The 27,018-nt window shown below is 43.1% G+C and overlaps 2 protein-coding genes across 2 annotated transcripts; one reads left to right on the top strand and one right to left on the bottom strand.

The window, feature by feature from the left end:
- Window positions 1–702: 702 nt before the first annotated feature.
- LOC309397784 (endothelin receptor type B-like) lies at window positions 703–18,920 on the top strand. Its single transcript, XM_081964129.1, has 8 exons — window positions 703–840; window positions 4,368–4,919; window positions 11,610–11,722; window positions 11,810–12,014; window positions 13,493–13,642; window positions 15,159–15,292; window positions 16,562–16,670; window positions 17,668–18,920. Exons 2-8 carry the CDS (start codon window positions 4,428–4,430, stop codon window positions 17,809–17,811), a joined length of 1,347 nt encoding a protein of 448 aa, XP_081820255.1. The 5' UTR covers window positions 703–840; window positions 4,368–4,427; the 3' UTR covers window positions 17,812–18,920.
- Window positions 18,921–20,220: 1,300 nt separating this feature from the next.
- On the bottom strand, window positions 20,221–26,990 carry LOC309397806 (DNA-directed RNA polymerases I and III subunit RPAC2-like). Its single transcript, XM_081964160.1, has 5 exons — window positions 26,852–26,990; window positions 25,320–25,417; window positions 24,350–24,426; window positions 22,087–22,169; window positions 20,221–20,360 (listed from the first exon to the last, which is right to left on the bottom strand). Exons 1-5 carry the CDS (start codon window positions 26,891–26,893, stop codon window positions 20,313–20,315), a joined length of 348 nt encoding a protein of 115 aa, XP_081820286.1. The 5' UTR covers window positions 26,894–26,990; the 3' UTR covers window positions 20,221–20,312.
- Between the last annotated feature and the right edge of the window lie 28 nt (window positions 26,991–27,018).

Raw genomic sequence — 27,018 nt, 5'->3', positions numbered from 1 at the left:
GCTTGCCTCCAGAAGTTGTGAATGCCCCAACACTGGAAGTCTTTAAGAAGATGTTGGATAGCCATCTGTCTGAAACGGTATAGGGTTTCCTGCCTAGGCAGGGGGTTGGACTAGAAGACCTCCAAGGTCCCTTCCAACTCTGCTATTGTATTGTATTGTATTGTAACTGGAGCCTATGAGCACCGCCCCCTAGAGTTGGGAACGACTAGCACATATGTGCGAAGGGAACCTTTACCTTTTACCCATTTATAAGATTGATAGTCAAAATTGAGGTTAATGCTATTCACCAGAACAGAAGGAAAGGGGGGGGGGGGAAGTAAGGAGAGAAAAAGTGAGGAAAAAACAGAGGAAGAATATCTCATGAGCAAAACTTGCTCTTTTATCAGAAGACAACAATAACAAAGATCCCGATTGAAACATTGAGAAGCAAAACATGTATCAATAATCCAGTGCTGAAAATCAGATGAGTTTGCATTTTGGGATCGGCTTGCTGAACATGAGTTTCCTCTGACCATAACTGCCCCCTCCTCCACCTTCCCCTCGCCTGAAGCATACAACTTGTTTGTGTTCTCCTCCTCCCACATGACAAAACTTACCCTGTCCATCCAATTTCCTCGGCTCCTTGGTCTCGTGTTATTGGCTGTAGCCCCTAAATAAGAACTGTTCATCCTTGACGGATGATTTCAGCAAAGTGAATTTAGCTGCATCTTCTTTGTGGCATCAGATTTAGGAAGCTCTAACCAGCAAGCCACCACAGGAGAACTAATTTTGGTGAAAGGGAAAACTGGAGTGTAGGACCCCAACACAAGGAATATTCCTTCCTTTGACCAGCCGGCCAAGGTAACAAAATGGGAATTCGAACATAAACAAGTTGTATGCGTCAGGCTAGGAGTGGATGGAATCTCGCTATGGTTCCAATGCATGCAAAACTATGATGGCAAATGGTTGTTTTGCTCAGATTTTGGATATATGTTTTGGTGATCCATGTTTTGGTGCTATGTGGACCATCATTTTGGGAGTATGCGTACAACGGGGATTGTTTAGAAATGGTTAGTCTTAAAATTGCGGGGGGGGGGGGAATTATTGAGAACTAAAGGAAAAAGGGAGCGACAGAGGAGATGAGTCTGGAGAAAATGACGAGAGCGGTGTTTCTCAGCATTGGCAACTTCAAAACGTGTGGACATTTTACACCCAGAATTCCCCAGCCCACCAGGTGGGCTGAGGAATTATGGGCGTTGACGTCCTTGCATCTTCAGGTTGCAAACACAGGAAAACCCTGAATTGAGGGATGCTTTTTTTGTAAATTGCATTAATCTCAAATCCTTTCTTGGTCTTACATTTTGGAGGTCTACTCAGTGAAAACTAGGTTGAAGCAATTGGGGAACACAAATGAGTGAGAGCTGGATCCTATATTTACAATCTATAGCCAGGTAGGTGCAAATCTTCCTTTGCAGAAATAACCTGCCAGCCTAATACCAGAGGTTTTCCACCTCTGGCCTACAATGGTTATCAATGGAGACCGAGTGGAGCAAATGGCTAGTTTTATGTTTCTGGGTGCAATCATAAAAGTGGACCTGACCTGGGGCGCTAACATTGCAACACTGGTCAAAAGGGCCCAGCAGAGATTATACGACTCGAGACTTCTCAGGAAACAACTGAATGGAAAAATGCTAGTGAACTTCTACCGCTGCACCATAGAGAGTATTTTAACTTACTGCATCTGTGTATGGTTTGCAAATTGCACAGTGGCAGATAGGACAGCCCTCCAGAGGGTCAACAGCCCAGAGGATCATTGGTTGCCCTCTCCCCTCTTTGGAAGAGCTTTATAGCCTCTGCTGCCTTAAGAAAGTTCAAAACAGTCTTAAGGATCCATCTCATCCTGGGCACCCTTTTTTTTGAACTATTACCATCTGGCAGACGGTACAGGATAATAAAAACAAGGACAAATAGGCTGAAAAACAGTTTCTATCCCAGGGCAATAACCACATTGAATTCTACTGTATAGTGCAATATCGGTTTTTCAATTTCAATTATATAGAATGGAAAGGATGTATGTTTGTGTTTTTATTTTTATAGTTATATTGTACACTGAAGAACGCATTGAATTTCATCGCACCATGTGCAATGACAATAAAGTAAACTAAACCAAACTAATCTTGCAATTAAATATGAGTTGAGATCCAGGATCTGCTTTAAAAAGTTTTGTAAATATAATAGGAAAGTAATTGTGCAGCCATCATTTTGCAGAAGGAATTATACAAGGAACTGCTATACTATTAAGTTTATATTATTAATTTCAGTTTCCAAGCAACTTACTGCTTTCCAAAGAACTACTTTGTCTTTTATTTAGCAATGAGGAGAGAGTTTGGTGCAGTGATTAGGGTGCTGGCCTAAAACTAGGAGAGCGGGAATTCTAGTTCTGCCTTAGATTTGAAAGCCAGCTGGGTGATTTTAGGCAAGTCAATCTCTCATAGGGTTGTTGTAGGGAAAAGAGGAGGAGGAAGGTGTGTTGGATATGTTGGCCATCTTGAGTTGTGTGTGTATGTGTATATGGGCAGGGTAAAATCTTTAAAACATGTTTAAAAATTTACTCTGCATTTGCACAAAACAAGAAATAACATTACATATCGGATCCAGCAATTTGCGATCCACTAAGCTGTTAGTAAAGAGACGCGGTGGCTCAGTGGCTAAGACGTTTAGCTTGTCAATCAGAAAGGTTGGCAGTACGGTGGTTTGAATCCCTAGTGCTTCATAACGGAGTGAGCTCCCGTTACTTATCCCAGCTTCTGCCAACCCAGCAGTTCGAAAGCAGGTAAAAATGCAAGTAGAAAAATAGGAACCACCTTGATGGGAAGGTAACAGCGTTCCGTGCACCTTTGGTGTTTAATCATGCCGGCCACATGACCCCGGAGACGTCTTCGGGCAGCGCAGGCTTTTCGGCTTTGAAACGGAGATGAGCACCGCCCCCTACAGTTGGGAACAACTAGCACAGATGTGCGAGGAGAACCTCTACCTTTACCTTAAGCTGTTAGAATAAATCAGAAAGTATGTGGACAGAACTGAAATATAATTGAACCTAATTTATTGTTTGTATAAAATTAAAAGTCCCAATGACTTCATCTTTAACTGAAAGATGTTTCTTCTTTCTAATAACCAAGACAGTGTCCCTCATTTTGACCACCCGCATTCAAAATTAACTTCAACATATTTTGATGATATCATGCCTTAATCTAACCCAACTAGATATTAGGAATTGGTAACTTATCCCATGCACAGTACAATTTTGATATGTCCTTGCTATCATGCATGCTGTGGCTGGATGGGACTTGAAATAGCAATAGCACTTAGACTTATATACCACTTCACAGTGCTTTACTCTCCAAGCATTTTACAGAGTCAGCATCTTGCACCCAAACAATCTGGCTCCTCATTTTACTGACCTTGGAAGGATAAAAGGCTGAGTCAACCTTGAGCCGGTCAGAATTGAACTCCTGACTACAGGCAGAGTTAGCCTGCAATACTGCATTCTAACTACTGTGGCATTGCGGCTCTGGTGGCGCAGTGGTTAGACTGCATTACTCCAAGCAAATAATTATTAAAGGGGAAATAGGTTGCTTGCCTTTGTGCTATCCATTGTTATTCAAGAATGGCCTTCTCTTTCCCCTTAAAAAGTGAAAAGTGTAATTGAAGCTAATGATGTTGAGTTTTTGAGGAACATTACTGACATGGATAGGCCAAATGTAGCTCTCTGTGACAACTTTCTTAAGTAAAATTTCATTAGTTGGCACAGAAGCAAGTAAAGAAAGAAGAGAGCTGTTAATTCAACGGATGGTCTCGCTTCCACCTTCATTGGCAAAACAGATGCTTCTGGTGACATTGGAGGGAAGAGGTTTAGTACTTCCCCAGATCTTACGTAGTTTCCATCAGTAAATCCATAAGGGTCTATTCTATCGAGAGGAGGAAATGACACTTGTAAGACTGTGTGTGCCCAGCTTCCTATTTGCTCCAGGAAGCTTAAACATCACCTTGCCATCTGTCAATTCTAACGTTTCCTTTTAACTTGGAATGTCACATGTTCTTTTTTGTTTTTGTTTACTTCTTGTCCTTTAGAAGCTACAGAAGCAGATACCTATTTATTTGCAACCTTAGGGTTTAATTCATCAATTTTAATAGCAAAATTCCATGGTAATAGAGTAATAGAGTAGTAGAAGCAGTAGAAGAGACTCTGAGATCCACTCAAACAGGGAGTACGTAAGACCCACGAGCTGTGTGAGTTGCTTATCCTTATCCTCTATGAATAATAACCAAATGGAAAGAAAGCCATGCTTATATTAATATCACTTTTTATATTTTCTCTTGTTATCCAGATTCTTTGTGTCTTCCACCTGCAGATGAGAATAGGACAACCTTAGGAGACATCGTTAACAATGCTCAACACACACACAACTGTGTGGGTTTTTGACCTTGGCTTCCCCATGGGTAGACATCTCACTGCTCTAGTGTTGGCCTCCTGCCTGATCTTGGGTATCTCCAGCCAGACGGCTGACAGCTTCAAAGACAGCACCATATCTTTAGAGATTCTGGGAGAAGATCCAACTTTCAAAATGACCCAAGCAGGTGTCTTCCCAGATCAGCGACTCTCCTCCAACAAGTCGAAGGACTTTTCTGGAGATGCCATCCCACAAGCTCCTCTACCAGTCATGTGTACGAAGCCACCAGAAATCCGGGAAGCCTTCAAGTACATCAACACCTTTGTCTCTTGTACTATCTTCATCGTGGGCATCATTGGAAATTCCACCCTGCTCAGGATCATCTATAAGAATAAGTGCATGAGAAATGGGCCCAACGTCCTCATTGCCAGCCTAGCTCTTGGAGACCTCTTCTACATCCTCATTGCTTTGCCCGTAAATATGTATAAGGTATTTATTTATTTTATTCATCCACTTATAACTTACCATTGCTGTTCAACTGGGTTTATCACGTTGCTATGACACCCTTCCTTTCAAATCCAGCTCCACTTGATTGATCGGTGAGATGAAGTCAACAGATGCTTAGACATAAGGTTGGCAATGGCAGCAACATGCATGATGTAAAGAGATGCATCTGCTTGGGATGAAGCCAGGAAGAGTCCATAGAAATTGGTACCATCCATGTAGTAGCTACAGAAAATTCCCAGTCTGATCCCTGATGTCAAGCGATTGTTAGCTATCGTTCTGTAGCTCAACATCCAAAAATTGATCAGATGTTATAAGGGCAGTTGAGCATGGGTCTGAATCGCAGGGATGCTAATGGTCCTTTTCAGAGAACTGGCCATCTAACCTGGCAGGTCCTGCTGCTTTTGTGACCTATAGATTGAAATAGTACAGTCCAACGTAAAGAAAGAGATGTATGTCTAGATTAATGAAGAGAAGGTTTAATAATAATAATAATAATAATAATAATAATAATAATAATAATAATAATAATAATAATAATAATAATAATAATAATAATAATTATTATTATTATTATTATTATTATTATTATTATTATTATTATTATTATTATTATTTCTTAGCCGCACCCTCTCCCGAAGGACTCGGGGCGGCGTACAATAAAACACATAAAAATACAAATATGGACAAAACATACATATAATATAGACGTGTACAAGGAGGAGGTAGGCTGATGGATAAAAACAATTAAAATCACAATATTAAAAATCCCCTAAATAAATAAATGAATTACAAAAATAAAAAACCCGTCAGGAGCGATATAGTCAGATCATGGTTGAGCCAGGCCAGCTACTTGGAATAGGTGGGTCTTGAGCTTTACACGGAAGGAGCGGAGGTCAGAGGTAGTCCTAATATCCGGAGGGAGGTCATTCCACAGGGCTGGGCCCGCTACAGAGAAGGCTCTACTCCTAGACGCCGCCCCTCAGCACTGTCTGGTGGATGGCACCTGGAGGAGTCCCTCTCTGTGCGAGCGAATTGGTCGCAGGGATGTATGGGGCAGGATACGATCCCGCAAGTTTAGGGGGGACCTAATCAGGGGTGGGTTCCGGCTGGCTTTACTGTGTGCACTGGATGCACAGCTCAATTAAAATTGTTAATTGAGCTGTGCATCCAGTGCACGCAGTAAAGTGCACCCTTAAAAACAAGATGGTGGAGCTGATGGTGCCGACCAGGGAGCCGGTTCGAGGATGTGGCAGGATTGGGTCGCTGCCGGTTCCAGCGACCCACACAGCCATACCACTACCGGTTCAGCTGAATTGGGCCGAACCAGTAGGAACCAACTTCTGGACCTAATAGCCATCTTCCACTACTTAAATGGTTGTTACAGGGAAGAGAGCATTGATTAGGGTGACATGATAGCAGTGTTCCAATATTTGAGGGGCTGCCACAAAGAAGAGGGAGTCAAGCTATTCTCCAAAGCACCTGAAGGCAAGATATGGAGCAATGAAAGGAAACTAACCAGAGAGAGTACCATCCTAGAACTAAGGAAAAATTTCCTGATAGTTAGAACAATTAATCAATTAAATAACTTGCCTCCAGAAGTTATGAATGCTCCAACACTGGAAGTTTTTAAGAAGGGAGTGAACAACCATTTGTTTGAAATGGTGTAGGGCAGGGGTCCCCAAATTTGTCAACTTTAAGACTTGTGGACTTCAACTCCCAGAATTCAGAATTCTGGGAGTTGAACTCCACGAGTCTTAAAGTTGACAAGTTTGAAGATCTCTGGTGTAGAGTTTCCTAACTGAGCAGGGGCTTGGACTAGAAGACCACCAAGATCTCTTCCAACTTTGTAGAGGTCTCAGAATTCCATCATAGCAGGTGTCCAAAATGTCTGTCTACCTTACGCAGAGTTTATTTGGCTTTTATACAGTTTCAACAAGCAAATCAAGAACATAGGTAGCAACAGCATCTTATTGATACATTCTCCTTGTCAATCTCTTAAGACCATCCCAGCCAAGGTAGAATCTCTCATCACACAATAGTTCCTGGTACTGCCTGGTTCCAGATGAGCTCATAGACAGTTGAGGTAATCGGTTACTAAGATATGGCAGTTTGCTGCGCACGTCTGTACATAACCTTTGTATAACCTCTACATCTCACTCTTTTTTATTTTGTTAGACAAGGTATTGTAAGAGGGGTTAATAAAAGAATCATAATCAAAAGAGAAACATCCTTACAATTACTTATACAGGGCGTATACTTGACCCCGAGGCAGTGTAGAAGAGGGTTTAGGGCAGGGGTGTCCAAACTTGGGAACTTTAAGACTTGTGGACTTCAACTCCCAGAATTCCCCAGCTGGGGAATTCTGGGAGTTGAAGTCCACAAGTCTTAAAGTTCCCAAGTTTGGACACCCCTGGTTTAGGGCAAAAAGCTGTGACACATATATTGCCCAGGGAGGGAAGACACTGAACAAAACAGCACCCACCAATCAAAATAGCACAAATAATGACTAAATAACATAGGACATTTCCCAGTAAACCTGTGGGCAACCAAGCCCAAAAGCTTTCCCACCAAGATCTTAAAGTATCAATTTTCAAATCAGAGTTGTGGGTGCTCCATTATGGGAAGTTTTCAAGAATAGATTGTCCAGGATGATATAAGGACCTTGGGCAGGGGGTTGGAGTAGAAGACCTCCAAAGTCCTTTCCAATCCTATGATTCTATGAAAGGGACAAATATGGCTAGGAAACGTAGGATGGGATTTCTATGGGCTGAAAATATCCTTCTGTTGGGGAACTGAAAACATTCTGCTCCTGTCACCAAAGAAATATAATCCTACCGACTTCACAAACCAGAAAACTTGCATGTGGAAGAATAAGGAGAACTGAAAGTCATTGCTAATATCAGAATTAAAACATGGAGCATACATCCTACTCAGTGATGAAATTCATTTTTTTTCACTAATTCATTTTCTGTGGGCATGGCTTGGTGGGTGTGGCAGGGGAAGGATACTGCAAAATCCCCATCCCCTCCTCACTCCTGGGGGGAAGGATACTGCAAAATCCCCATTCTCTCCCCACTCCTGGGGGGACGGATACTACAAAATCTCCATTCCCACCCCACTCCTGGAGGACAGATATTACAAAATCCCCATTCCCACCCTACTCTGGGGCCAGCCAGAGGTGGTATTTGCCGGTTCTCCGAACTACTCAAAATGTCTGCTACCGGTTCTCCAGAACCTGTCAGAACCTGCTGAATTTCACTCCTGCCTGTGATTGTAGGAAAGTGACAAATATGGCTATGAAACATAGGATAGGATTTTGGGGGGCCAAAAATATCCTTCCGGTGCGGTATTGAAAACATTCTGCTCCTGTCACCCAAGAAATATAATCCTACCGACTTCACAAACCAGGAAACTTGGTTTGTGGAAGAATAAGGAGAACTGGAAGTCATTGCTAATATCAGAATGGAAACATGGAGCATATATTATTCTGTATTATACAGTATTATTCTCCCCCACCACCACTTGCAGAGCATTGCAGTAGAAGGAACAAGAGAGCTATTGTTCAAGAGCCAGAATTTGATCAGATGTCATAAAGGAAGTGAAATGTGACTAAATGGGAGAGCTCTGGGCCAAACTATCTGTGAAACATAATTGTTTCACATACTCCACCTTCCCAGATATTTCTGTTTGGGATATATATATTTTTACACAATCATCTCCTTTGAATGTAATCAGGCAAACTTGGCAAGGACTCCAAAGAGGGGCGTGCTTAAAGCAATCTCCCCTAACTTGGCGCCTGTCAAGAATATATGTCCTATAGCAGTTGGAGTTTAGAGAAGACCCAATTTAGTTCAATCTGGAAATGTCCTTGTGGAGGATGTATAGGATCCAAATATTCTGAGAGAGAGAAGCTGACATCCCTCTCACCTTTTGCCTGGAATTAGCATCACACCTGTAACGCTGTTCTCCTTCTACTGACTTTGGTCATTGCTCCCACAGCTTTGCTCTGCAAAAGAAAAAGAACAGAAAGTTCACCATTACCAGTTTTAAATGTTTTTAACAGGAGGTGGAGAATGAAGAATATTTGAAGAAGTTAGGAGTTAACACGGTTACGCCATGTTCCTAATTCCAATTATTCCACTTTCAGGAACCCCCTGATAACAACACACGATATGCTTACTAGCATCTGCAGCAATTCATTTCAAAACCATTGTTGTGGTCTGCCAGTGGCTTGCAGAGCTGGCAGCAGATTCGGACAGTGAGGAGGTTGGGGGGGAAGATGGGCCGGTCCTGGAGTCTGGGGAAGGCTCTGATGAGGGCTCTGTGTTGGAGGCAGAGAGGGGACCAGGACCCTCTGACAGTTATCAGCTGCCTTGGGAGTCAGACATCAGTGGGGCAGAAGAACAGCTGGAGCCTGTTCCCAGTTTTCCCTGTTCCCTTTCCCTCCCTTAATTTCCTATTTTCTTTTCTTTTTTGTATTTTATATCTTCTTTTTCTATCTATCCATCTATCCATCCATCCATCTCTATCATCTATCTATCATCTATCTATCTATCATCTATCTATCTATCTATCTATCTATCTATCTATCTATCTATCTATCTATCTATCTATCTATCATCTATCTGGTTCTCTGTGTGTGTATGTTTCAGCATAATTCTGGAACACTTCAAGCAATTTCAACCAAACTTGGTACACAGATAACTTACTTTCTGGAAACAAATATTGTGGGGGTAAGACATCCCTAGCACCCCTCAGAGGGGTGGGGTGTTCTGTTAAGATACAGCCTGTTGTGCCTTAAAATGGCTTCTACCGTACTGCTTTAAAATGGCTTCTAATGTGCAGTGCAGTGCAGTTGCCATGGTAACGGCTTCTCAGTACTCCACAGGGGGGCTCCCTCTCGTAAGGGGGAAAATCCAACATTAGAAATTATGTTTGGCCTGGGATTATTTTTGAGGACAAATGTATGGATTAGGATAAAGAAATACTCGGGCAACGCCGGGTTATCAGCTAGTAATAAAATAAAAATGACAAAGATGACAAATAAAGACATTAGCATAAGTAATCCCACAATTATAAGCGACCCCCTTATATATTCTGGCTGTTGAAGTAGAGTTAGAAGGTCATAAAGATTTTAAAATTGAGATAATCCTTGTACAGTCTTTTATCATACTAGTGAATCACAAGACTGTAACATTTAATGTGGAAAAACAGCCGTTCTGAAATTTGAACAAAGTGTTCAAAACATAAAACAAACAGGAAAAACATTTTTCATTACTCAGTAGAATATGAAAACAGTCAATTTTTTTTACTTGAATTATTCCAGTTGTCATTTTTTCAGACAAGCAAGTAAAAAAAAAAAAAAATCAACCAAAAGACATATTTTCAGTTAAATCTAAATTAAAGCAGTCTTTAATGATTATGTTTCCTACAGCAAACATTTCTTAATGTAACTTACATGGAGTTGTTGTTTTTTTTTAGTAGGAAACAAACAATTATCAGGTCTTCATAAATGCTGTTTACACTGATTAAATCTGGGGTTCTTTACTCCTTCCTCATTCACCTTATCATAAGCTTTATTTGGAACCATTCCATGCAGTACAAATACTTCTCAGTCTAACCTCAATGACTCATTTATTTATACATCAATTTGTATACCACATGATTTCAGACTCCTGGCAGTCTACCATTTATTTTTTTAATAAAATTAAGTTTAAGCAACTTAAGCGAGTCCCTTCGGGGAGAGGGGGCGGTCTAGAAGTTTAATAAATAAATAAATAAATAAATAAATAAAAGGACTGCCATCCAATCTCCCACAGCATTAGAAAGAAAGGAAGGAAGGAAGGAAGGAAGGAAGGAAGGAAGGAAGGAAGGAAGGAAGGAAGGAAGGAAGGAAGGAAGGAAGGAAGGAAGGTCCATTAAGACAGTTCAACTGCCATGAATGCTTACAGAATAATCTTCACAATTTGGGGGATGTTACTACCATGTTTCCCCGAAAATAAGACAGGGTCTTATATCCTTTTGACCCCCGAAATCAGCGCTTGGCCTTATTTTCAGGGAGGTCTTATTATTTTTGAGGTTCAGGAGGCAGTGAGCGTGGGCACCTCATGGCTGCTGTGTTGCAATATTTTTGGGGAGGTCTTATTTTCAGGGAAACAGTATTTTATCAATCCATATCCATCCCTCTTATCTCAGTGAAAAAATGCAAGAAATTGCAAATTCTGCTCTTCTTCCCTCAATCTGGGTCCTCATTTTACCCACCTCGGAAGGATGGAAGGCTGAGTCAACCTTCAGCCTCAGGATAGAACTGCTGGCAGTGGGCAGAGTTAGCCTGCAATGCTGCATTCTAACTGGGAGGGAGGGAGGGAGGAAGGAAGGAAGGGCAATAGCAATACCACTTAGACATATATCACTTTGCAGTGCTTTTCAGCCCTCTCTAAGCAGTTTACAGAGTCAGCCTTTTGCCCTCAAACAATCTGTGCCTTCTTTTTACCCACCTCGGAAGGATGGAAGGCTGAGCCAACCTTCAGCCTGGTGAGATTCAATCTGCCAAATTGCAGGCAGCCGGCAGTCAGCAGAAATAGCCTGCAGTACTGCACTCTAACCACTGCGCCCCCGTGGTTCGTGATGGAGAAATAATGCTGCGTTTCTTTCCTTTGTTTTTCTTCCCAGCTTCTTGCAGAAGATTGGCCTTTCGGAGTGCAGATCTGCAAACTGGTGCCGTTCATACAGAAGGCGTCTGTCGGCATCACTGTCCTCAGCCTTTGTGCTCTCAGCATAGACCGGTAATCAAGTCTTTTCGGAGCATTTCCCGTTTTTACGGAATAACCTTTTCCGCCGGCAAAGAGCATCTCCTTCGTTTCCTCCTCCAGGTACCGAGCTGTGGCTTCCTGGAGCCGGATCCAGGGCATTGGGATCCCCATGTGGAAGGCCGTGGAGGTGACCTTCATTTGGGCCGTGGCCATCATCCTGGCTATCCCAGAGGCCATCGCTTTTGACTTGGTGAAACTGGATTACAGGGGACAGATCCGTTGGGTTTGCTTGCTGGCTCCCGAGCAAACCTCCAGCTTTATGACGGTGGGTGGTCTCCTTTGGCGGTGGTAGGAAACGGAGGAGTTGACCAACCAACAGGCTGAACGTTAAATGTATGGTGGTGATGGTTAACCGTTTTGGTGCCAAGGGCCCAAAATGTACCCGCCCGCCTGCGAAACCCCAAAATGCAATGCGAGCACCACCACCCCTGCATGCCCCCTGCCCCCATGCATGCATCCTGCCCACACACATGTGCATGCATGCCCCTATGCATGCACGCGCGTCACCCCGTGCATGCACCATGTCCCCCTTTGCCCTTTTTTTTGCTTCCAGGTTGGTGCCGGAAGCCTTCCAGGCCCAAAAATGGGGAGAGGGAAGCCTCGCATGGCTCCCCCATGCCCCGTTTGGCCTTCAGATTGGTGTAGGAGGCCTTTCAGGTCCAAAACGGGGCACAGGTGAGCAGGGCCCCCCTGACATGCATCCCACCTCCCCACCCCGTGAATGTGCGCCCCGCCCGCTGAGAATGCATGGCAGAGACCCGAAGAGTGGCTGGCTGGCGGGAAGCTCGCGCGTATGCGTTGTGGAGCTGGGCTTGGGTGATGGCTGGCAGGGAGGGCTCTGAGTGCCACCTACCATCTAAGTCAAAGTTTTCCATGTATGATTGCTTGACAAATATCTTTTGTAAGCCAGAATGTGACTGAAGAGCTAACTTCCCTTAAAAACAATGAATATAAAATATACCTTTATGACCCCTTCAAATTTGGAAATAGAGAGATAGGGGCAAGAGCTTCTATTCCCTACAGCTACAGTGGGGAGGGGGGGTCCAGATCCCATTCCAACCAGTACGGTTGGAACAGGCCCGGCCGCGTCTCCATGGACACATCATGTGTCTTAGCCTCCGCGACCCTCCAGCTGCGTACCGCCTGCAACCCACGCCTGGGCGGGAGTCTCTGCGGAGCAGGATTCTGGCGAAATCTGTTCATCCGCAATGCAGAAAAAGCAGACGAAAGCTCTCTCCAGAACAGTGGCTTTCAACCTTCCTAAACCCTTTAATTCAGTTCCTCGCGTTGTGGTGACCCCCCCAACCATAAAATCATTATATGTTTTCCGCATTTTTTCAAAAATATGTGTTTTCCGATGGTCTTAGGCGACCCCTGTGAAAGGGTCGCTCGACCCCCAAAAGGGTCCCGACCCACAAGTTGAGAACCGCTGCTCCAGAACAAGCCTATCTTCATTTACTCTGAGCTAGCTTGGGTAGATGTCCTGCACTCCAGAACTTGCCTGACATTTGAATATCATGGTAAAAAAAAGGAGGCTGAATTCCCACATCATAGCCATCACGGGATTGTTTAACTACGGTTAAATAACTGGATTATTTAACGACCCGTTTCTTTTAAGAAGCCAGACCTGGCTGGTTCTCACCGCCATAGAACTTAAAACCATTCCAATTTCTGCAGGGCGAGTGAGCACGGTGGTGCATTTCGTTCACCGAATGTTGTTTCTTTCTTATCCTCTTTCTACAGTTTTACCAGGATGTGAAAGACTGGTGGCTCTTTGGATTTTACTTCTGCCTGCCTCTGGCCTGCACTGGGGTCTTCTACTCCCTCATGTCTTGCGAGATGTTGAGCAAGAGCAACGGCATGAGGTTGGCCCTCAACGATCACATGAAACGGGTGAGATCCTCTAGCTACGATCGAGCAGACTTGCATCTTTTGGCTAAACACGTGATGGTGGGGAGGGGTTTCCTTACTTTAATCATTCAGTTTCCTGCCACTGTTCCATAATTGTCCATCTAAATCTCGGTTTTCCAACCTTTTGGCTTGACTGAGCTGTATTGGGTGAAGAGGAATTGTCTTGGGTCACATATACTATATTTCATTTGATTTCATTTCATTTGATTTGATTTGTTTTACTTATTTGTTTTAGTTTGTTTTAGTTTATTTGTTTTAGTTTATTTGTTTTAGTTTATTTCTTGTATTTTATTTCTTTTATTTCATTTCTTGTATTTTATTTCTTTTATTTCATTTCTTTTATTTTATTTCTTTTATTTTATTATTTTACTATTGTATTTACTATTTTATTGTAATTTATTTTATTTTATTGCAATTTATTTTATTGTATAGTAATTTTATTTTTATTGTTTTTTTTTTTAAAAAAAGGCTGCCCAGGATGAGATGGATCTTACAACAGTTCCTATAGCGGCAGTTTAAAGTTAGCTAGTTTACTTTATTGTCATTGCACCTCGTACAGCATAATTAAATGCCAACTTCAGTGTACATTATAAATATAAAAACACACCACCTTCACATTCTATACAATTGAATTGACAACCCCCGATATTGCATTAATATTGCACTATACAGTAGAATTCAATATGGTTACTGTCCTGCGATAGAAGCTGTTTTTCAGCCTATTTGTCCTTGTTTCTATTGCCCTGTACCATCTGCCAGATGGTAATAGTTCAAAAAAAAAAGGGTGCCCAGGTTGAGATGGATCTTTAAGGATGTTTTGAACTTTCCTAAGGCAGTGGGAGCAATAAAGCTCTTCCAAAGAGGGAAGAGGGCAACCCATGATCCTCTGGGCAATGATAGGAGCGCTGTCCTATCTGCCACTGTGCAATTGGCAAACCATACACAGGTGCAGTAAGTTAAAATACTCTCTGTGGTGCAGTGGTAGAAGGTCTCCAGCAGTTTTCCATTCAGTTGTTGTTTCCTGAGAAGTCTCAGGTAGTATCATCTCTGCTGGGCCCTTTTGACCACGGCTGCAATGTGAGCTAACCCAGGTCAGGTCCTCTTTTACGATGACACCCAGAAACTTAAAACTGGTCACTTGCTCCACTCAGTCTCCATTGGTAAGCAAGAGCTGGATGTCTGATCTACTCTTTCTATAGTCCACTATAAGCTCCTTGGTCTTCTTGGTGTTAAGGACCAAGTTACTTAAGTTTTATTTGAAAGTTTTATATGGCTCTTCATCTCACCTTATGATTCTGGGTGGTTAACAACAATTTAAGACAACCGTAACCCAAATAGATGAAGCAAGGAGAAAAGAGTAATAAAGTGGGAAGCAGGAAAAGGCTGAAGCTCGTAAGGTCTGACCTAAACATTGGAGAAGACAGGATGGAGTATGAGAGAATGCTTCATCTTTTCCCAATATTCTATTCATGTCAATGATAACATGTGTGTTTTCCAGCGCCGAGAAGTGGCCAAGACAGTGTTCTGTCTAGTGGTTATCTTTGCCCTCTGCTGGCTTCCTCTTCATCTCAGTAGGATCCTCAAGAAAACCATCTATGACCAACAAGATGCGGACAGATGTGAGCTGCTTAGGTGAGATCAATACGCAGAAATGCCATGCGTTGGTTAAGACTTTTTTTTAAAAATCCAAATGGTTTTGACAATTACTTGTTTTACTTATAGATTCTTAAGTGTATTGATTCAATTATGGCTATGTCATCTTTCCACCCTAGCTGGGACCTTCGTGATAACATCCATTAGGAAGCTCCATAAAATTGTAAACAAGACAGCTATGAACAGCACACATCTTTGACAAAAGCAATGTACAGTCTTGAGGTAGGGCTGTGAAGGTGTGATGAACATCTAAAGAAGCTTGGTACTAACCATTGTCAAGATTTTAATGGCCTTTTCCCCAAAATACAAGGGCTTCAGGCTGATCTAACTATTGTTTTGATCATGGAAGTGAATCTGGCATCATCAGGACAGAAGATTTATTACTCATCACCATGTAGATCCTTTGTCAGGATCCTTTCACAAGGATCTTGCTATGTTTCAGGAAGCTTCTTCTGCAAGATAAGGGTTGATTTAATCCAGGGTCTCCAAACAACTTTAAGATTTGTGGACTTCAGCTCCCAGAATACCACTCAGGGGCATTCTGGGAGCTGAGGTCCAAAAGTCTTAAAAGTTGCCACTTCTGGAGACTCCTGGTTTAATTGAAGAGTCCCAGAGTGCATTAACCCTACAAGATCAAATTAGCTGGGCAGATACTTTGGACGACAGGTAGTCCCTCAAGCAATCAAGCCCTATGCCATGTACATCTTTATAGGTAACAACCAGCACTTCGAATTGCAACTGGAAGCAACCTGGCAACCAGTGAAGATAAATGTTACATGGGTATACCAAGGCATGCCCACAACTGGTCATACTAATGTACCCTGAACCAGTTGGGGCTTCCAGGTGGTCTTCAAGGGAAGCTTCATGGAGAGTGCCTTGCCACAGTCAAGCCATAAACTAAACAGGGCATAAGCAATCCTTTGGAAGATCTGGATAATTTGGCTTGAACTGAAAGAATTGTCAAAGAAAACAAATAGCTTGACCTCAACTCTGCTAATAGAAAAAGCTAAGTGAGTTAAATCCTAGTTAGTAATTGAATAAGATAAAGTAGGGAAGGATACAAACTAGGTTGGGAAGTTGAAAAAACATTCCAGAAGCTGGGAAGGCAATGACAACCTCTTCCGTAGCCAAGAAAAATGCTGGATATATTCTTGGAGTCATCAAGGGTTAACTTTGTCCTTGAAGATGTTCTCTTGCTTCATCTTAAATGTTCTACCTGACGGCTTTTTCTTGTCTCCTTCCATCCAGTTTCCTTCTGGTTATGGATTACTTTGGCATCAACATGGCCTCTCTCAATTCCTGCATCAACCCTGTGGCTCTCTATTTTGTTAGCCGGAAATTTAAGAATTGCTTTCAGGTAAGAGAGTTGATGAAAAGATGGCATGTGATGGGAGGGAGAGGAGGACATGATGAACTGAGGCATCCGATCCGTACCACCAAAAATAGAGAGGAACACTTCGTTATTATTACTTCTCATGAAAGAAGGCGAATGTGAGTGTCCCAGGATAATGTTGCAGGGTCCCACCTGGGTTGGTCATCGGGATCAGAGGTTTTGTCTCCTGAGCTTTTGGACTCATGCTGGAGCTCATCTTCAGGGAAGCAGAAGGGTTTCAGCATGAGTCCAGAAGCTCAGAAGGCAAAATCTTTGGTCCCGATTCAAGATTGAAATCCCTATTCTTTGAGAACACACAGTTTGTTCCTTAGTTCTATGTCTGCAATCTTTTTTGGCTCAACTCCACTCAGATGGAAAGTAGATGGTTTACAAGCAGTATCAAACCATCTCTTATCGGGTGGAGAGCACGAAACCCTTCTCTTTAACCCTAGCAAGCAGAATTAGGCTAGCTGTGGTTACCGCCACCTTAACTGGAGACCTGGTGGCACAATGGTTAAGTGCACTACTGCAGGCTAATTCTGCCCACAGCCTGGAGTTCAATCCTGATGGGGCTCAAGGTTGACTCAGCCTTCCATCCTTCTGAGGTCAGTGAAATGAGGACCAGATTGTTGGGGGCAAGATGCAAGTAATACAGACACTGTAAAATACATTCTCACCCAGAGTGTGCTGTAAAACATATAGGTATATTGTATATACAGTATATAAGTCTAGAATGATATTGCTATGACCTAATTCTGAAGGACAGAGGGTGTGAAGGCACAGCTACAATTAGTGACTTCTTGGGCCTATCCTGAGCCAGGAAAAAATGAGAGAAACTTCACTGGTGATTGAGGAACCTGTTTGTGATCTGTCAATCTCAACTTATTCTCCTCCAATATTGGGTAAGGACAGAGGAACCAATACCAGAAGCCTGCAGCGTCTCCATTCTTGCCTTAAATGACCTCTGTTCTGTTTCTTCTAGTCCTGCCTTTGTTGCTGGTGCCAACGGCCAGCGCTTGGCATCCTCCCAACAGATGACAAGGGATCGGTAGGAAAATGGAAAGCCAACGGGCAGGAACTCGACCGGAGCAGTTCTCACTTGAGTAACAAGTGCAGTTCAGCTTAGACCCAGGAAGAAACAAAATGAGGAAATTTGATTGGGATTCTGAGATGGACATCTTGAATATGGGGACCTCGGTTTGAGGTATTCCTCTTGAATTCAATTTTCTTCCCCAGGGATGACCCTTGATCTCAATCATCTAACTTCAATCACAGCCCTCTGAAAAATCCCCGCTAAAATTTTTTGCTTTGCTCTTCTCTTCTCTTCCTTTTTAAAAATCTTTTAATAATTATTACCTTCTTATATTTACTCATTCTTCCTTGCAGAATAAAATATTGTTTAGGGGCGTAAGAATGGACATGATCCAGGCTTTTTTTACAAAAATTGTTTACATTTCACCACTGAACAAAACCCTAAACTAACAACACGGGTGGATTTATCGCTCTAATACACAGTGAGCAGGGGTGGGTTCCTGCCAGTTCTCACCACTTCTATAGAAGAGGATCCACAAATCTACAGTGCCATTTAGAACCGGTTCCAGCTCCCTCCCCTCGCCCGTCCGCACCTCATCAAGATGAAGAGTGAGAGGAGGAATTCTGGGAGTTGAAGTCCACAAGTCTTAAAGCTCTCAAGTTTGAACACCCCTGGGGTTTTTTTTTCTAAAGGGTTAGGGGCGCAAGGGTCTTGTAACTTGATAAAGACTTGCACACTTCAATGCTAGAGTTTCTGAGCCAACATGACTGGAGGAGGAATTTTGGAAGTTGAAGCCCACAAGTCTTAAAGCTGCCAAGTTTGAACACCCCTGGGGTTTTTTTTTTTTCTCTAAAGGGTTAGGGGTGCAAAGGTCTTGCAACTTGACAGCTTTTAAGACTGTAATGTTAAATTACCTTTAGGCCTCTATCAGAGTAGCTTTCCAATTTTTCTAATTTAATTCAGAAAGATGGTCTGAGAGAGATTTCAATTTTGAATCCAATCTTTCCTAAATTCCAGCTGATCCAAAGCAACTGTACTTTATTTTTTTTTTAAACTTTAGTAACCTTTGAAGAGTTTGTAATATTCTCACTGTAATATTAGGATTTAGGCTTTTCTGCTTGTCTATGCAAATCCTAATGTGTGTTTAATGTAGACTAAAGTAAGTGTCACTTTTTTTTCTGAATAAAACGCTGGTTAACAGATATTAGTGCAACATTTGTACGAATAGTCTACAAGATGCGATCAACAGATTTGAAGCCGCTTCCAACAACCTTGACGGAAGACAATTTGCAACAGCATCTAAAACTTTGAGGGAGAACTGTTTGGTTGTAAAGGGATCGAAGGATTTTTGTTCAATTGCACACATTGGCATGGAAAACCCTGTATTGTCTTATAGACTATCGAACAACAGAGTTGGAAAGGACCTTGGAGGTCTTCTAGTCCAACCCCCTGCTCAGGCATGAAACCCTACACCACTTCAGACAAATGGTTGTCCAATCTCTTCTTTAAAAGTTCCAGTGTTGGAGCATTCACAACTTCTGGAGGCAAGTTGTTCCACTGGTTAATTGTTCTAACTGTCAGGGAATCTTAATTCAGCTTCAACCAAAAATTCTCACAAATGACAAGGCATCAGGGCAAAGATTTGGGCAAATACTATAAAATTAAGCCTTCCAATGTATTCGTCTCCCTTGGGTCAATTTTGTAGTTTCAAATATATGGGGGTAATACAGATGAACAGAGTTGTAAAAGATCTTGTAGGTCATCTAGTCCAACACACACACACACACACACACACAAAAGCAGGAGACCCTACACCATTTCTGACAGATGGTAGTCCAGTCTCTTCTTGAAAGCTTCCAGTGAGGAAGCTCCCACAACTTCCGAAGGCAACTTCTGTTCCATTGGTTGATGGTTTCCACTGTCAGGAAATTTCTCCTCATTTCCAGGTTGAATCTCTCCTTCAGTTTCCATCCATTGTTCCTTGTCTGGCCTTCGGGTGCTTTGGAAAATAGCTTGATCCTCTCCTCTCTATGGAAGCCCGTCAAATATTAGAACAGTGCAGAGAGGAAACATGCCATCTGCCAGGCCTGGAAGCCATCTTTTGCATTGGGCTTTCAGGCCTGCCACATTTATTGCTGTGGGAAACTGGGAGGGGGGATTATATGGAGTATGGGGGATATATAGTCATAACAACATAATCCCTTTTCTCAGAGAGTCAAGGACATCTTGCCCCCGCACCTGGAGTGGCCTGACTGGGAGGGATCTCCAGTTGGACTGGTGCTTGATGGACATGTGGGTGCTGGGCAGCGACTTGAACTTTCACTTGGGTGGGGAAAAGCTAGAAACTTTCAGATCTTGAAGAGTTACCACCATTGAATTAAAATACCTGCCGCATTAACGTAGGATTCTCGCAGCTCCCCGACGATAGGCGTGTTGTAAACCCTAAAGGGAGAATGTGGATCCCATCACGCAGGTCTTAGAAAAAGAGATTTTTTAAAAAAATTTAAAAAAACCAAAATGTCTTTTTAATAAGTCGTAGTCCCCAAACCCGTCGCTGTATGCAGAGGTTTATCCATTCTGTGAGTGTCGGCAGACTATTGCATTGTCACATCATTCATGGCTTTATATTCTTCTACACTTGCCTGCAAGAGAAAACGAAGAAAGATTCTGACTTTTGGGGCTACAGAATCAGAGATAAGCACTTCATCAAAAGAGAGTTAGTCCTGTCCCTTCATTAGCGGATGTCTGTTGCTACACCATCCTGACAGTGGTGGGATTCAAAAAATTTTTACTACCGGTTCTGTGGCTCGGTTTGCGTGGCTTGGTGGGCATAGCAGGAGAAGGATACTGCAAAATCTCCATTTCTTCCCAATCAGCTGGGACTTGGGAGGCAGAGAATAGCTGGGGGCGGGGCCAGCCAGAGGTGGTATTTGCCAGTTCTCTGAACTACTCAAAATTTCCACTACTGGTTTTCCAGAACCGGTCAGAACCTGCTGAATTTCACCCCTGGGACTACCTGTGTGTTGGACCTAAGGAAGAGATTGTAAAAGAGGACACTGCACAAAATTTCCCCTACCGGCTCTCCGGAACTGGTCAGAACCTGCTGAATACCACCTCTGAATCCCTGCATGAAAATGATGTCACCAATGATGGCTTTCTTAAGATCCCTTCATTTATGTTGTCAACTTGTAAAGGGTTGCCATGACTATTATCAAGTTGGCATTCAAGGGAGGATTCCTTGCAAACCTTCGGCCAGAGTTGGATCTCATATTTCTACAACCTACTTCGTGAATAGGATCTATGACGCATGACAGAAGGGAGGAGATAGAGGGGTAAAGTTCAAACGCAATTAAGCGGAAGCCAGTTTTGGCTCCGCAGGAGGACACGCCAGAATGTTGATCCTAATAAATGAATGGATTTCTTTTGAACTTGGTCTCGAGGCTCGTCAATTAATTAGGTAATCTTCTGGGAACTTCACAGATGTCTTTTTTAAAAAAAATTATTTATCAAATTTATTTGCCGCCCTTCTCACGCTTCAGGGGACTCTGATTCTAGCCTCCTTAGAATGGAGCCAGGTCTCTTTGCAGGGGCATCTGGCAGGACCATGGAACTCGGTATGGCTAGTCTAGAGAAAAGAAGGGCAAGGGGCGACATGATAGCAGTGTTCCAGTATTTGAGGGGCTGCCCCAAAGAAGAAGGGGGTCAATTTATTTTCCAAGGCACTGGAGGGCAGGCCAAGAAACAATAGTTGGAAACTAACCAAAGAGAGAAGCGACCTGGAATTAAGGAGAAACTTCCTAACAGTGAAGTCAGTTAACCAGTGGAACAGCTTGCCTTCAGAAATCATGGGCGCTGTATCACTGGAGGTTTTTAAGAAGAGACTAGACAGCCACTCATCTGAAATAATATATATTCTCCTGCTTGAGCAGGGGGCTGGACTAGAAGACCTCCAAGGTCCCTTCCAGCTGTGTTCCATTCCGTTCTGTTCTATTCTATTTTATTCTATTCCTATTGCTCTGCTCTACTCTACTGTTTTCTGGACCCAGATTGTTAGGGGCAACATAGAAGTAATACTTCTACATTGTAAACCACTCGAAGCATGCTATGAGGTGCTATGGAATGGTAAGTAAACCTAAAAGCTATTTGTGACCCTGCCTGCTTATCTCACAGTGCACCATTGACTTTGACAATCCCCTATTTACACTGTCCAATGAACAGTTTGGGGTTTTCAAGATGTTCTGTATCAGATTTCTTACTCCCTGCTCCATTCAAAACCTCAGGACCTGACCTTGGTTTTACCTACAGTCTTCTGCATTTCCTTTATCTAGATGTCATATCTTCTCTGCTAGGCAAATTATTCTGACTCACCTCAAATGTGCTAAGCACGTGTTGGCAAACACCCATAAGGTCTTCCAGTCCCTTCTGGAACATGTCTATAGCAGGTAGGCCTCCTATGCGATCAGAGAAAAATCAAATTTATTTATATGATTTGTATGCTGCTGACATCATCAGACTTTAAAAGGTAAAGAGTCCCCTCGCACATGCGTTAGTCATTACCGATTCTAGGGGGTGGTGCTCATCTCCGTTTCAAAGCCGAAGAGCCAGCGCTGTCCGAAGACGTCTCCGTGGTCATGTAGCTGGCATGACTAAACGCCGAAGGTGCACAGAACGCTGTTACCTTCCCACCAAAGGGGGGTCCCTATTTTTCTACTTGCATTTTTTACCTGCTTTCGAACTGCTAGGTTGGCAGAAGCTGGGACAAGTAACGGGAGTTCACGCCGTTACGCGGCGCTAGGGATTCAAAACACCGAACTGCCGACCTTTCCGCTCGACAAGCTGAGCGTCTTAGCCACTGAGCCACCGCGTCCCATCAGACTTTAGGTGGCATCAATAAGATTGTCAAAATCATGAAATAGCAACATGAAACGCTGGGATCCATACAAATCCCCCAGGGCCCAAATAGGATAAAAACAACTTATCCTCCAATTCGTGTCTTTGCCTTGTAAATTAGTAATGTGAACAGTAACTATTAGGCTGCATTTTTTTAAAAACCCCTCCCGGTCTGCCATGAGCATGGAAGATCAGAAAAGGAGCTGAACTCCCTGCATCTCCCACCAGCTGATCTCCTTGCTTGTTTAAGGCAAGATGGCACCCACAGTGCAAACAAATGCCATCCCTTTGGACTTACGTCATGCAAGGGGGTTGGGCCTTGATTGACTAGGATTAGGACTATTTTTTTAACCTCCCCTGCCTTGCAGCTCCTGCTGTCTATATATCCGTGATGGCGAGGTGTTGCCCTGTCAGCTGACTTCGGTCTTCTTTTGAGGCCATTTTTCGCCCTTGAAGACTCAGGAGCATGAAAAACTGGCCTTAAGGGCAAACTGGAAATTCGGGAACGTACTTTGATTTGCTCTTAGGGACGGCTTTTCGCGCTCCGGAGGCTTCAGGGAAGGCCTGAAGCCTCTGGAGCCTGGGGAGGGGGGAAATACGCCAAAAATGGGGGAGGGAGCACTGATCGTGGGCATATACGCACTGGGGGCCATGCGCATAGCATTCTGGTTGTGGCATGCCCGCGCACGACCCCCCCTGGGCTCCCCTCGTTTTTGGCATACGAGCCCAAAAAAGTTTGCCATCACTGATATATGTTCTGCATATATCCTCGCATGCAATTCTTGGGTCATCAAAGGCAGACAACCAAGTTTTCCAAAGATCTGGGTAGCATCTGAAGACCAATCCATTTCATGTACACTATTTAATTACAATTAATACAATACAATACAATAGTAGAGTTGGAAGGGACCTTGGAGGTCTTCTAGTCCAACCCCCTGCCTAGGGAGGAAGCCCTATACCGTTTCAGACAAATGGCTATCCAACATCATCTGAAAGACTTCCAGTGTTGGGGCATTCACAACTTCTGGAGGCAAGCTGTTCCACTGATTAATTGTTCTAATCAGTGGAATTCTTAGAGCAGCCTCTGTACTTCGTGTTAGCCTCCCTTAAACCGGGTGGAAAGGATCTCAGGCTTGGAGAGGGATTGTCCCAATTCATACCAGAAGCAGGATTTTTCCCGGGAACTTTTCATTCTTGAGTCTCTTAGCCAATATCTTACATTCTGAATCACGATGCAAAATTTCTCTTGGTTTGTGTTATGCCAGAGTCCAAACGACATGTCAAAGCCTAGACATGGGTGAGGAAAGAATCCAATTTGTGAGAGGGAGGAGGGGGGACATTCAAAGTTTAATTTTAAGGAGGGAAGACTGTCTTAAATCCCTGCAAAACTTGAAAGAGATCTGCTTTTAACAGAAATGCAAAAAAAAAAAAAAAAAAGTTGCAATGTTGACAGGAGACCAAAAAAGATTTAGCTACCCAGAAGCTGAATTTTCTACGCAGCTCTTTTACAGACACAATCCTTGTTGCTGTGGTTTAATGGCAAATTAGAGCAGAATCCGCTTCCTCCTTGCCCTTCAGTGGAGGGTGACCTGTCATTGTTCTGGAAAGACAAGATTCCCTGGGGCAATGGAGCTCGTGAGCTGAAAAAGCAGGCACGAGGTTTTCTCATGAAAGGGAGAAGATGGGCGGTCTGTTTTTGTTGCCCGCCCCCCTCCCAGGAAGAAGGGCTGAGCGCTCTCACCTCTGCTCTGGATGCGGAAGTTGATTTTGCTTTCCGAGGGATGGGTGATGCTGTAACCACAAAACTCAACTTCAGGGCTGCAGGGAAAAGGAAGAGAAGACTGTGACGGAGGCAGAGGGGAAAACATCAAAGGATGTTCTCTGTCTGATGCTCTGAAAATCATACACCAGGAAATGTTAGGCTCTACATTTAGTACTCAAATAGATATATGCATATATATAGGGACTTACTTCCCCCTACTCCCATGCCCATCATCCCTGCCCTCTCCCTTCCCCCTCCCATGCACTCCTCTTTCCCGCCCAGTCTACAATCCTGGCACTTTGCCCCAAACCCATCAGGCGTTTCCCCATTGGTCCACTGGAAGGTGAATGTCACGGCTGGCTTTCCAGAGGAAGCTGCGAAGGAACTGACATCACATACAATTGCCACTCTAGGATGCCGCACTCGTTCTCCTTAACGGCCCAGGCTATCACTTCACTCTCCCATGACATCACAAACAATTGCAGCTCTAGGACGCCACACTTGCTCTTCTTAGCGGCCCAGGCGTTCCAGAGTTATGCTGGCACACACAGACACACCCCAGGGGTGTCCCCCCCCCCCCAGTATTTGTTTCCAGAGGGTAAATCATCTATGTATCAAGTTTGGTTGAAAATAAATAAATAAAATAAAATAAGAAAATGTATGCTTCTAATCAAGAGGAGAAGCAATCTAGAACTAAGGAGAAGTTGAAAATAAATAAATAAAATAAAATAAGAAGATATATGCTTCTAATCAAGAGGAGAAGCAATCTAGAACTAAGGAGAAGTTTCCCGACAGTTAGAACAATTAACCAGCTATTTTAAGGAGTTGTAAAGGGGCGTTATAGGACTGGCCCTGTATCCTTTGAAGCTTTTTGTCTTCAAAGGAAAAATAGTTCTCCCTCTGAATAAGAAAAGTTGGGATCCACCCTGCAACAGAACCTTACACTCACTTTTTCATAATCATGTATCTCAAAGAATTGCCGAGTGTGTGATCTTCATTGTTGAGCACAAATGTGACACAGCTCTTATCCGACCCCTCAGCTCGTACCTACAGACAGAGGAAGAGAAATAACATCAGAAGCTGGAAGGTAAAATTTCTAGGTTCTATCATACCTCAAGACCTAAAATGGACACCTAACATCAAAAACATCAACAAAAAGACACAACAAAGAATGTTCTTTCTGCGCCAACTCAGAAAGTTCAAACTGTCCAAAGAGCTGCTGATTCAGTTCTACAGCGGCATTATTGAGTCTGTTATCTGCACCTCCATAACTGTCTGGTTTGGCTCTGCAACCCAGCAAGACAGACACAGACTTTAGAGGATAATTAGAACTGCAGAAAAAACAATTATTACCAACCTGCCTTCCATTGAAGACCTGTACACTGCATGAGTCAAAAAAAGGGCTGTGAAAACATCTACAGACCACTCACATCCTGGACATAAACTGTTTCAACTCCTACCCTCAAAACGACACTATAGGGCACTGCACACTAGAACAACTAAACACGAGGACAGTTTTATCACCAAGCGCCATCACTCTGCTAAACAAATAATTCCCTCAACGCTGTCAAACTATTTACTAAGGCTGCATTACTATTAATCTTCTCATCATTGCTATCATCCACTTACCACTGTATGATTGTAACTTTGTTGCTTGTATCCTTATGATTTATATTGATTGTTTCCTAGTATGATTTGATTGTTTATTGGTACCCTATGACTATCATTAAGTGCTGTACCTTATGCTTCATGTATTTTTATTCTCCTTATGTACACTGGGAGCATATGCCCCAAAGACAAATTCCTTGTGTGTCCAATCACACTTGGCCAATAAATAATTCTGTTCTGTTTTATTCTATTCTATTCTATTCTATTCTATTCTATTCTATTATAAAAGGTGGGGGTTTTGGGGGGCAAAAATGGCTTGAGAGCAGTACACCTGTGTTAGAGGATAGACTACCATTCCTTTCTTCTACTTATTCTCTATTTCCATCCATCCTTTCCCCAGCTATTGTAGCCATAGATAGATAAGTAGCGGGGGGGGGGGGGGGAAGAGACAGACAGAGATGAGATAAGAGAGGGAGAGGGAGAGGGGGAGGGGGAGGAGGAGGAAGAAGAAGAAGAAGAAGAAGAAGAAGAAGAAGAAGAAGAAGAAGAAGAAGAAGAAGAAGAAAAAGAAGAAGACGACAGACAGACACCAGACAGAGATTAGATGATAGATAGATAGATAGATAGATAGATAGATAGATAGATAGATAGATAGATAGATAGATAGATAGATAGATAGATGATAGATAGATAGATGATAGATAGATAATAGAGAGAGAGAGAGAGAGATAAAGTGAAAGAAAGAGAAATACTGCAGCAGTTTCCACTAATTATAATTAATGGGTGGTTGCTGATTTGCTTTAGGCTTAACCTGCTGGATTTCTGCCTGCTAGCCTAGAAGAAGGCTGCTCACCTCCCTGCGGCCGGCCTTACCATCTGCAGCACGCGTGGCTGCTGCTTCTCTTCGTCTCCCATCTTTCCCGCATGGGCAGGAGCATAGGGGATGCCGGGAGTCGTAGTCTCCAAGTCAGGAAACCACTCCCCCCCCCTTCTTCTTTTCAAACAAGAAGCGTTCCTGGGGAAGCGCCTCGGTAATGATG

Source organism: Natrix helvetica (assembly GCF_964273705.1).
Source record: "Natrix helvetica genome assembly, chromosome: 11".
Classification (NCBI taxonomy): Eukaryota; Metazoa; Chordata; class Lepidosauria; order Squamata; family Natricidae; genus Natrix; species Natrix helvetica.
This window is presented reverse-complemented; position numbering and strand designations above follow the sequence as displayed.

Bases quoted from the DNA above. Each gene is read 5' to 3' on its own strand.
- LOC309397806 (XM_081964160.1), bottom strand. From the start codon at position 26,893: ATGGGAGACGAAGAGAAGCAGCAGCCACGCGTGCTGCAGATG. The intron at 24,427-25,319 runs GTGAGTGTAAGG...TTTTCCCTGCAG, and splicing joins AGATACATGATTATGAAAAA to CCCTGAAGTTGAGTTTTGTG. The intron at 22,170-24,349 runs GTGAGAGCGCTC...CTGATCGCATAG, and splicing joins CTTCCGCATCCAGAGCAGAG to GAGGCCTACCTGCTATAGAC.
- LOC309397784 (XM_081964129.1), top strand. From the start codon at position 4,428: ATGCTCAACACACACACAACTGTGTGGGTTTTTGACCTTGGCTTCCCC. The intron at 4,920-11,609 runs GTATTTATTTAT...TTTTCTTCCCAG, and splicing joins TGCCCGTAAATATGTATAAG to CTTCTTGCAGAAGATTGGCC. The intron at 12,015-13,492 runs GTGGGTGGTCTC...CTCTTTCTACAG, and splicing joins AAACCTCCAGCTTTATGACG to TTTTACCAGGATGTGAAAGA.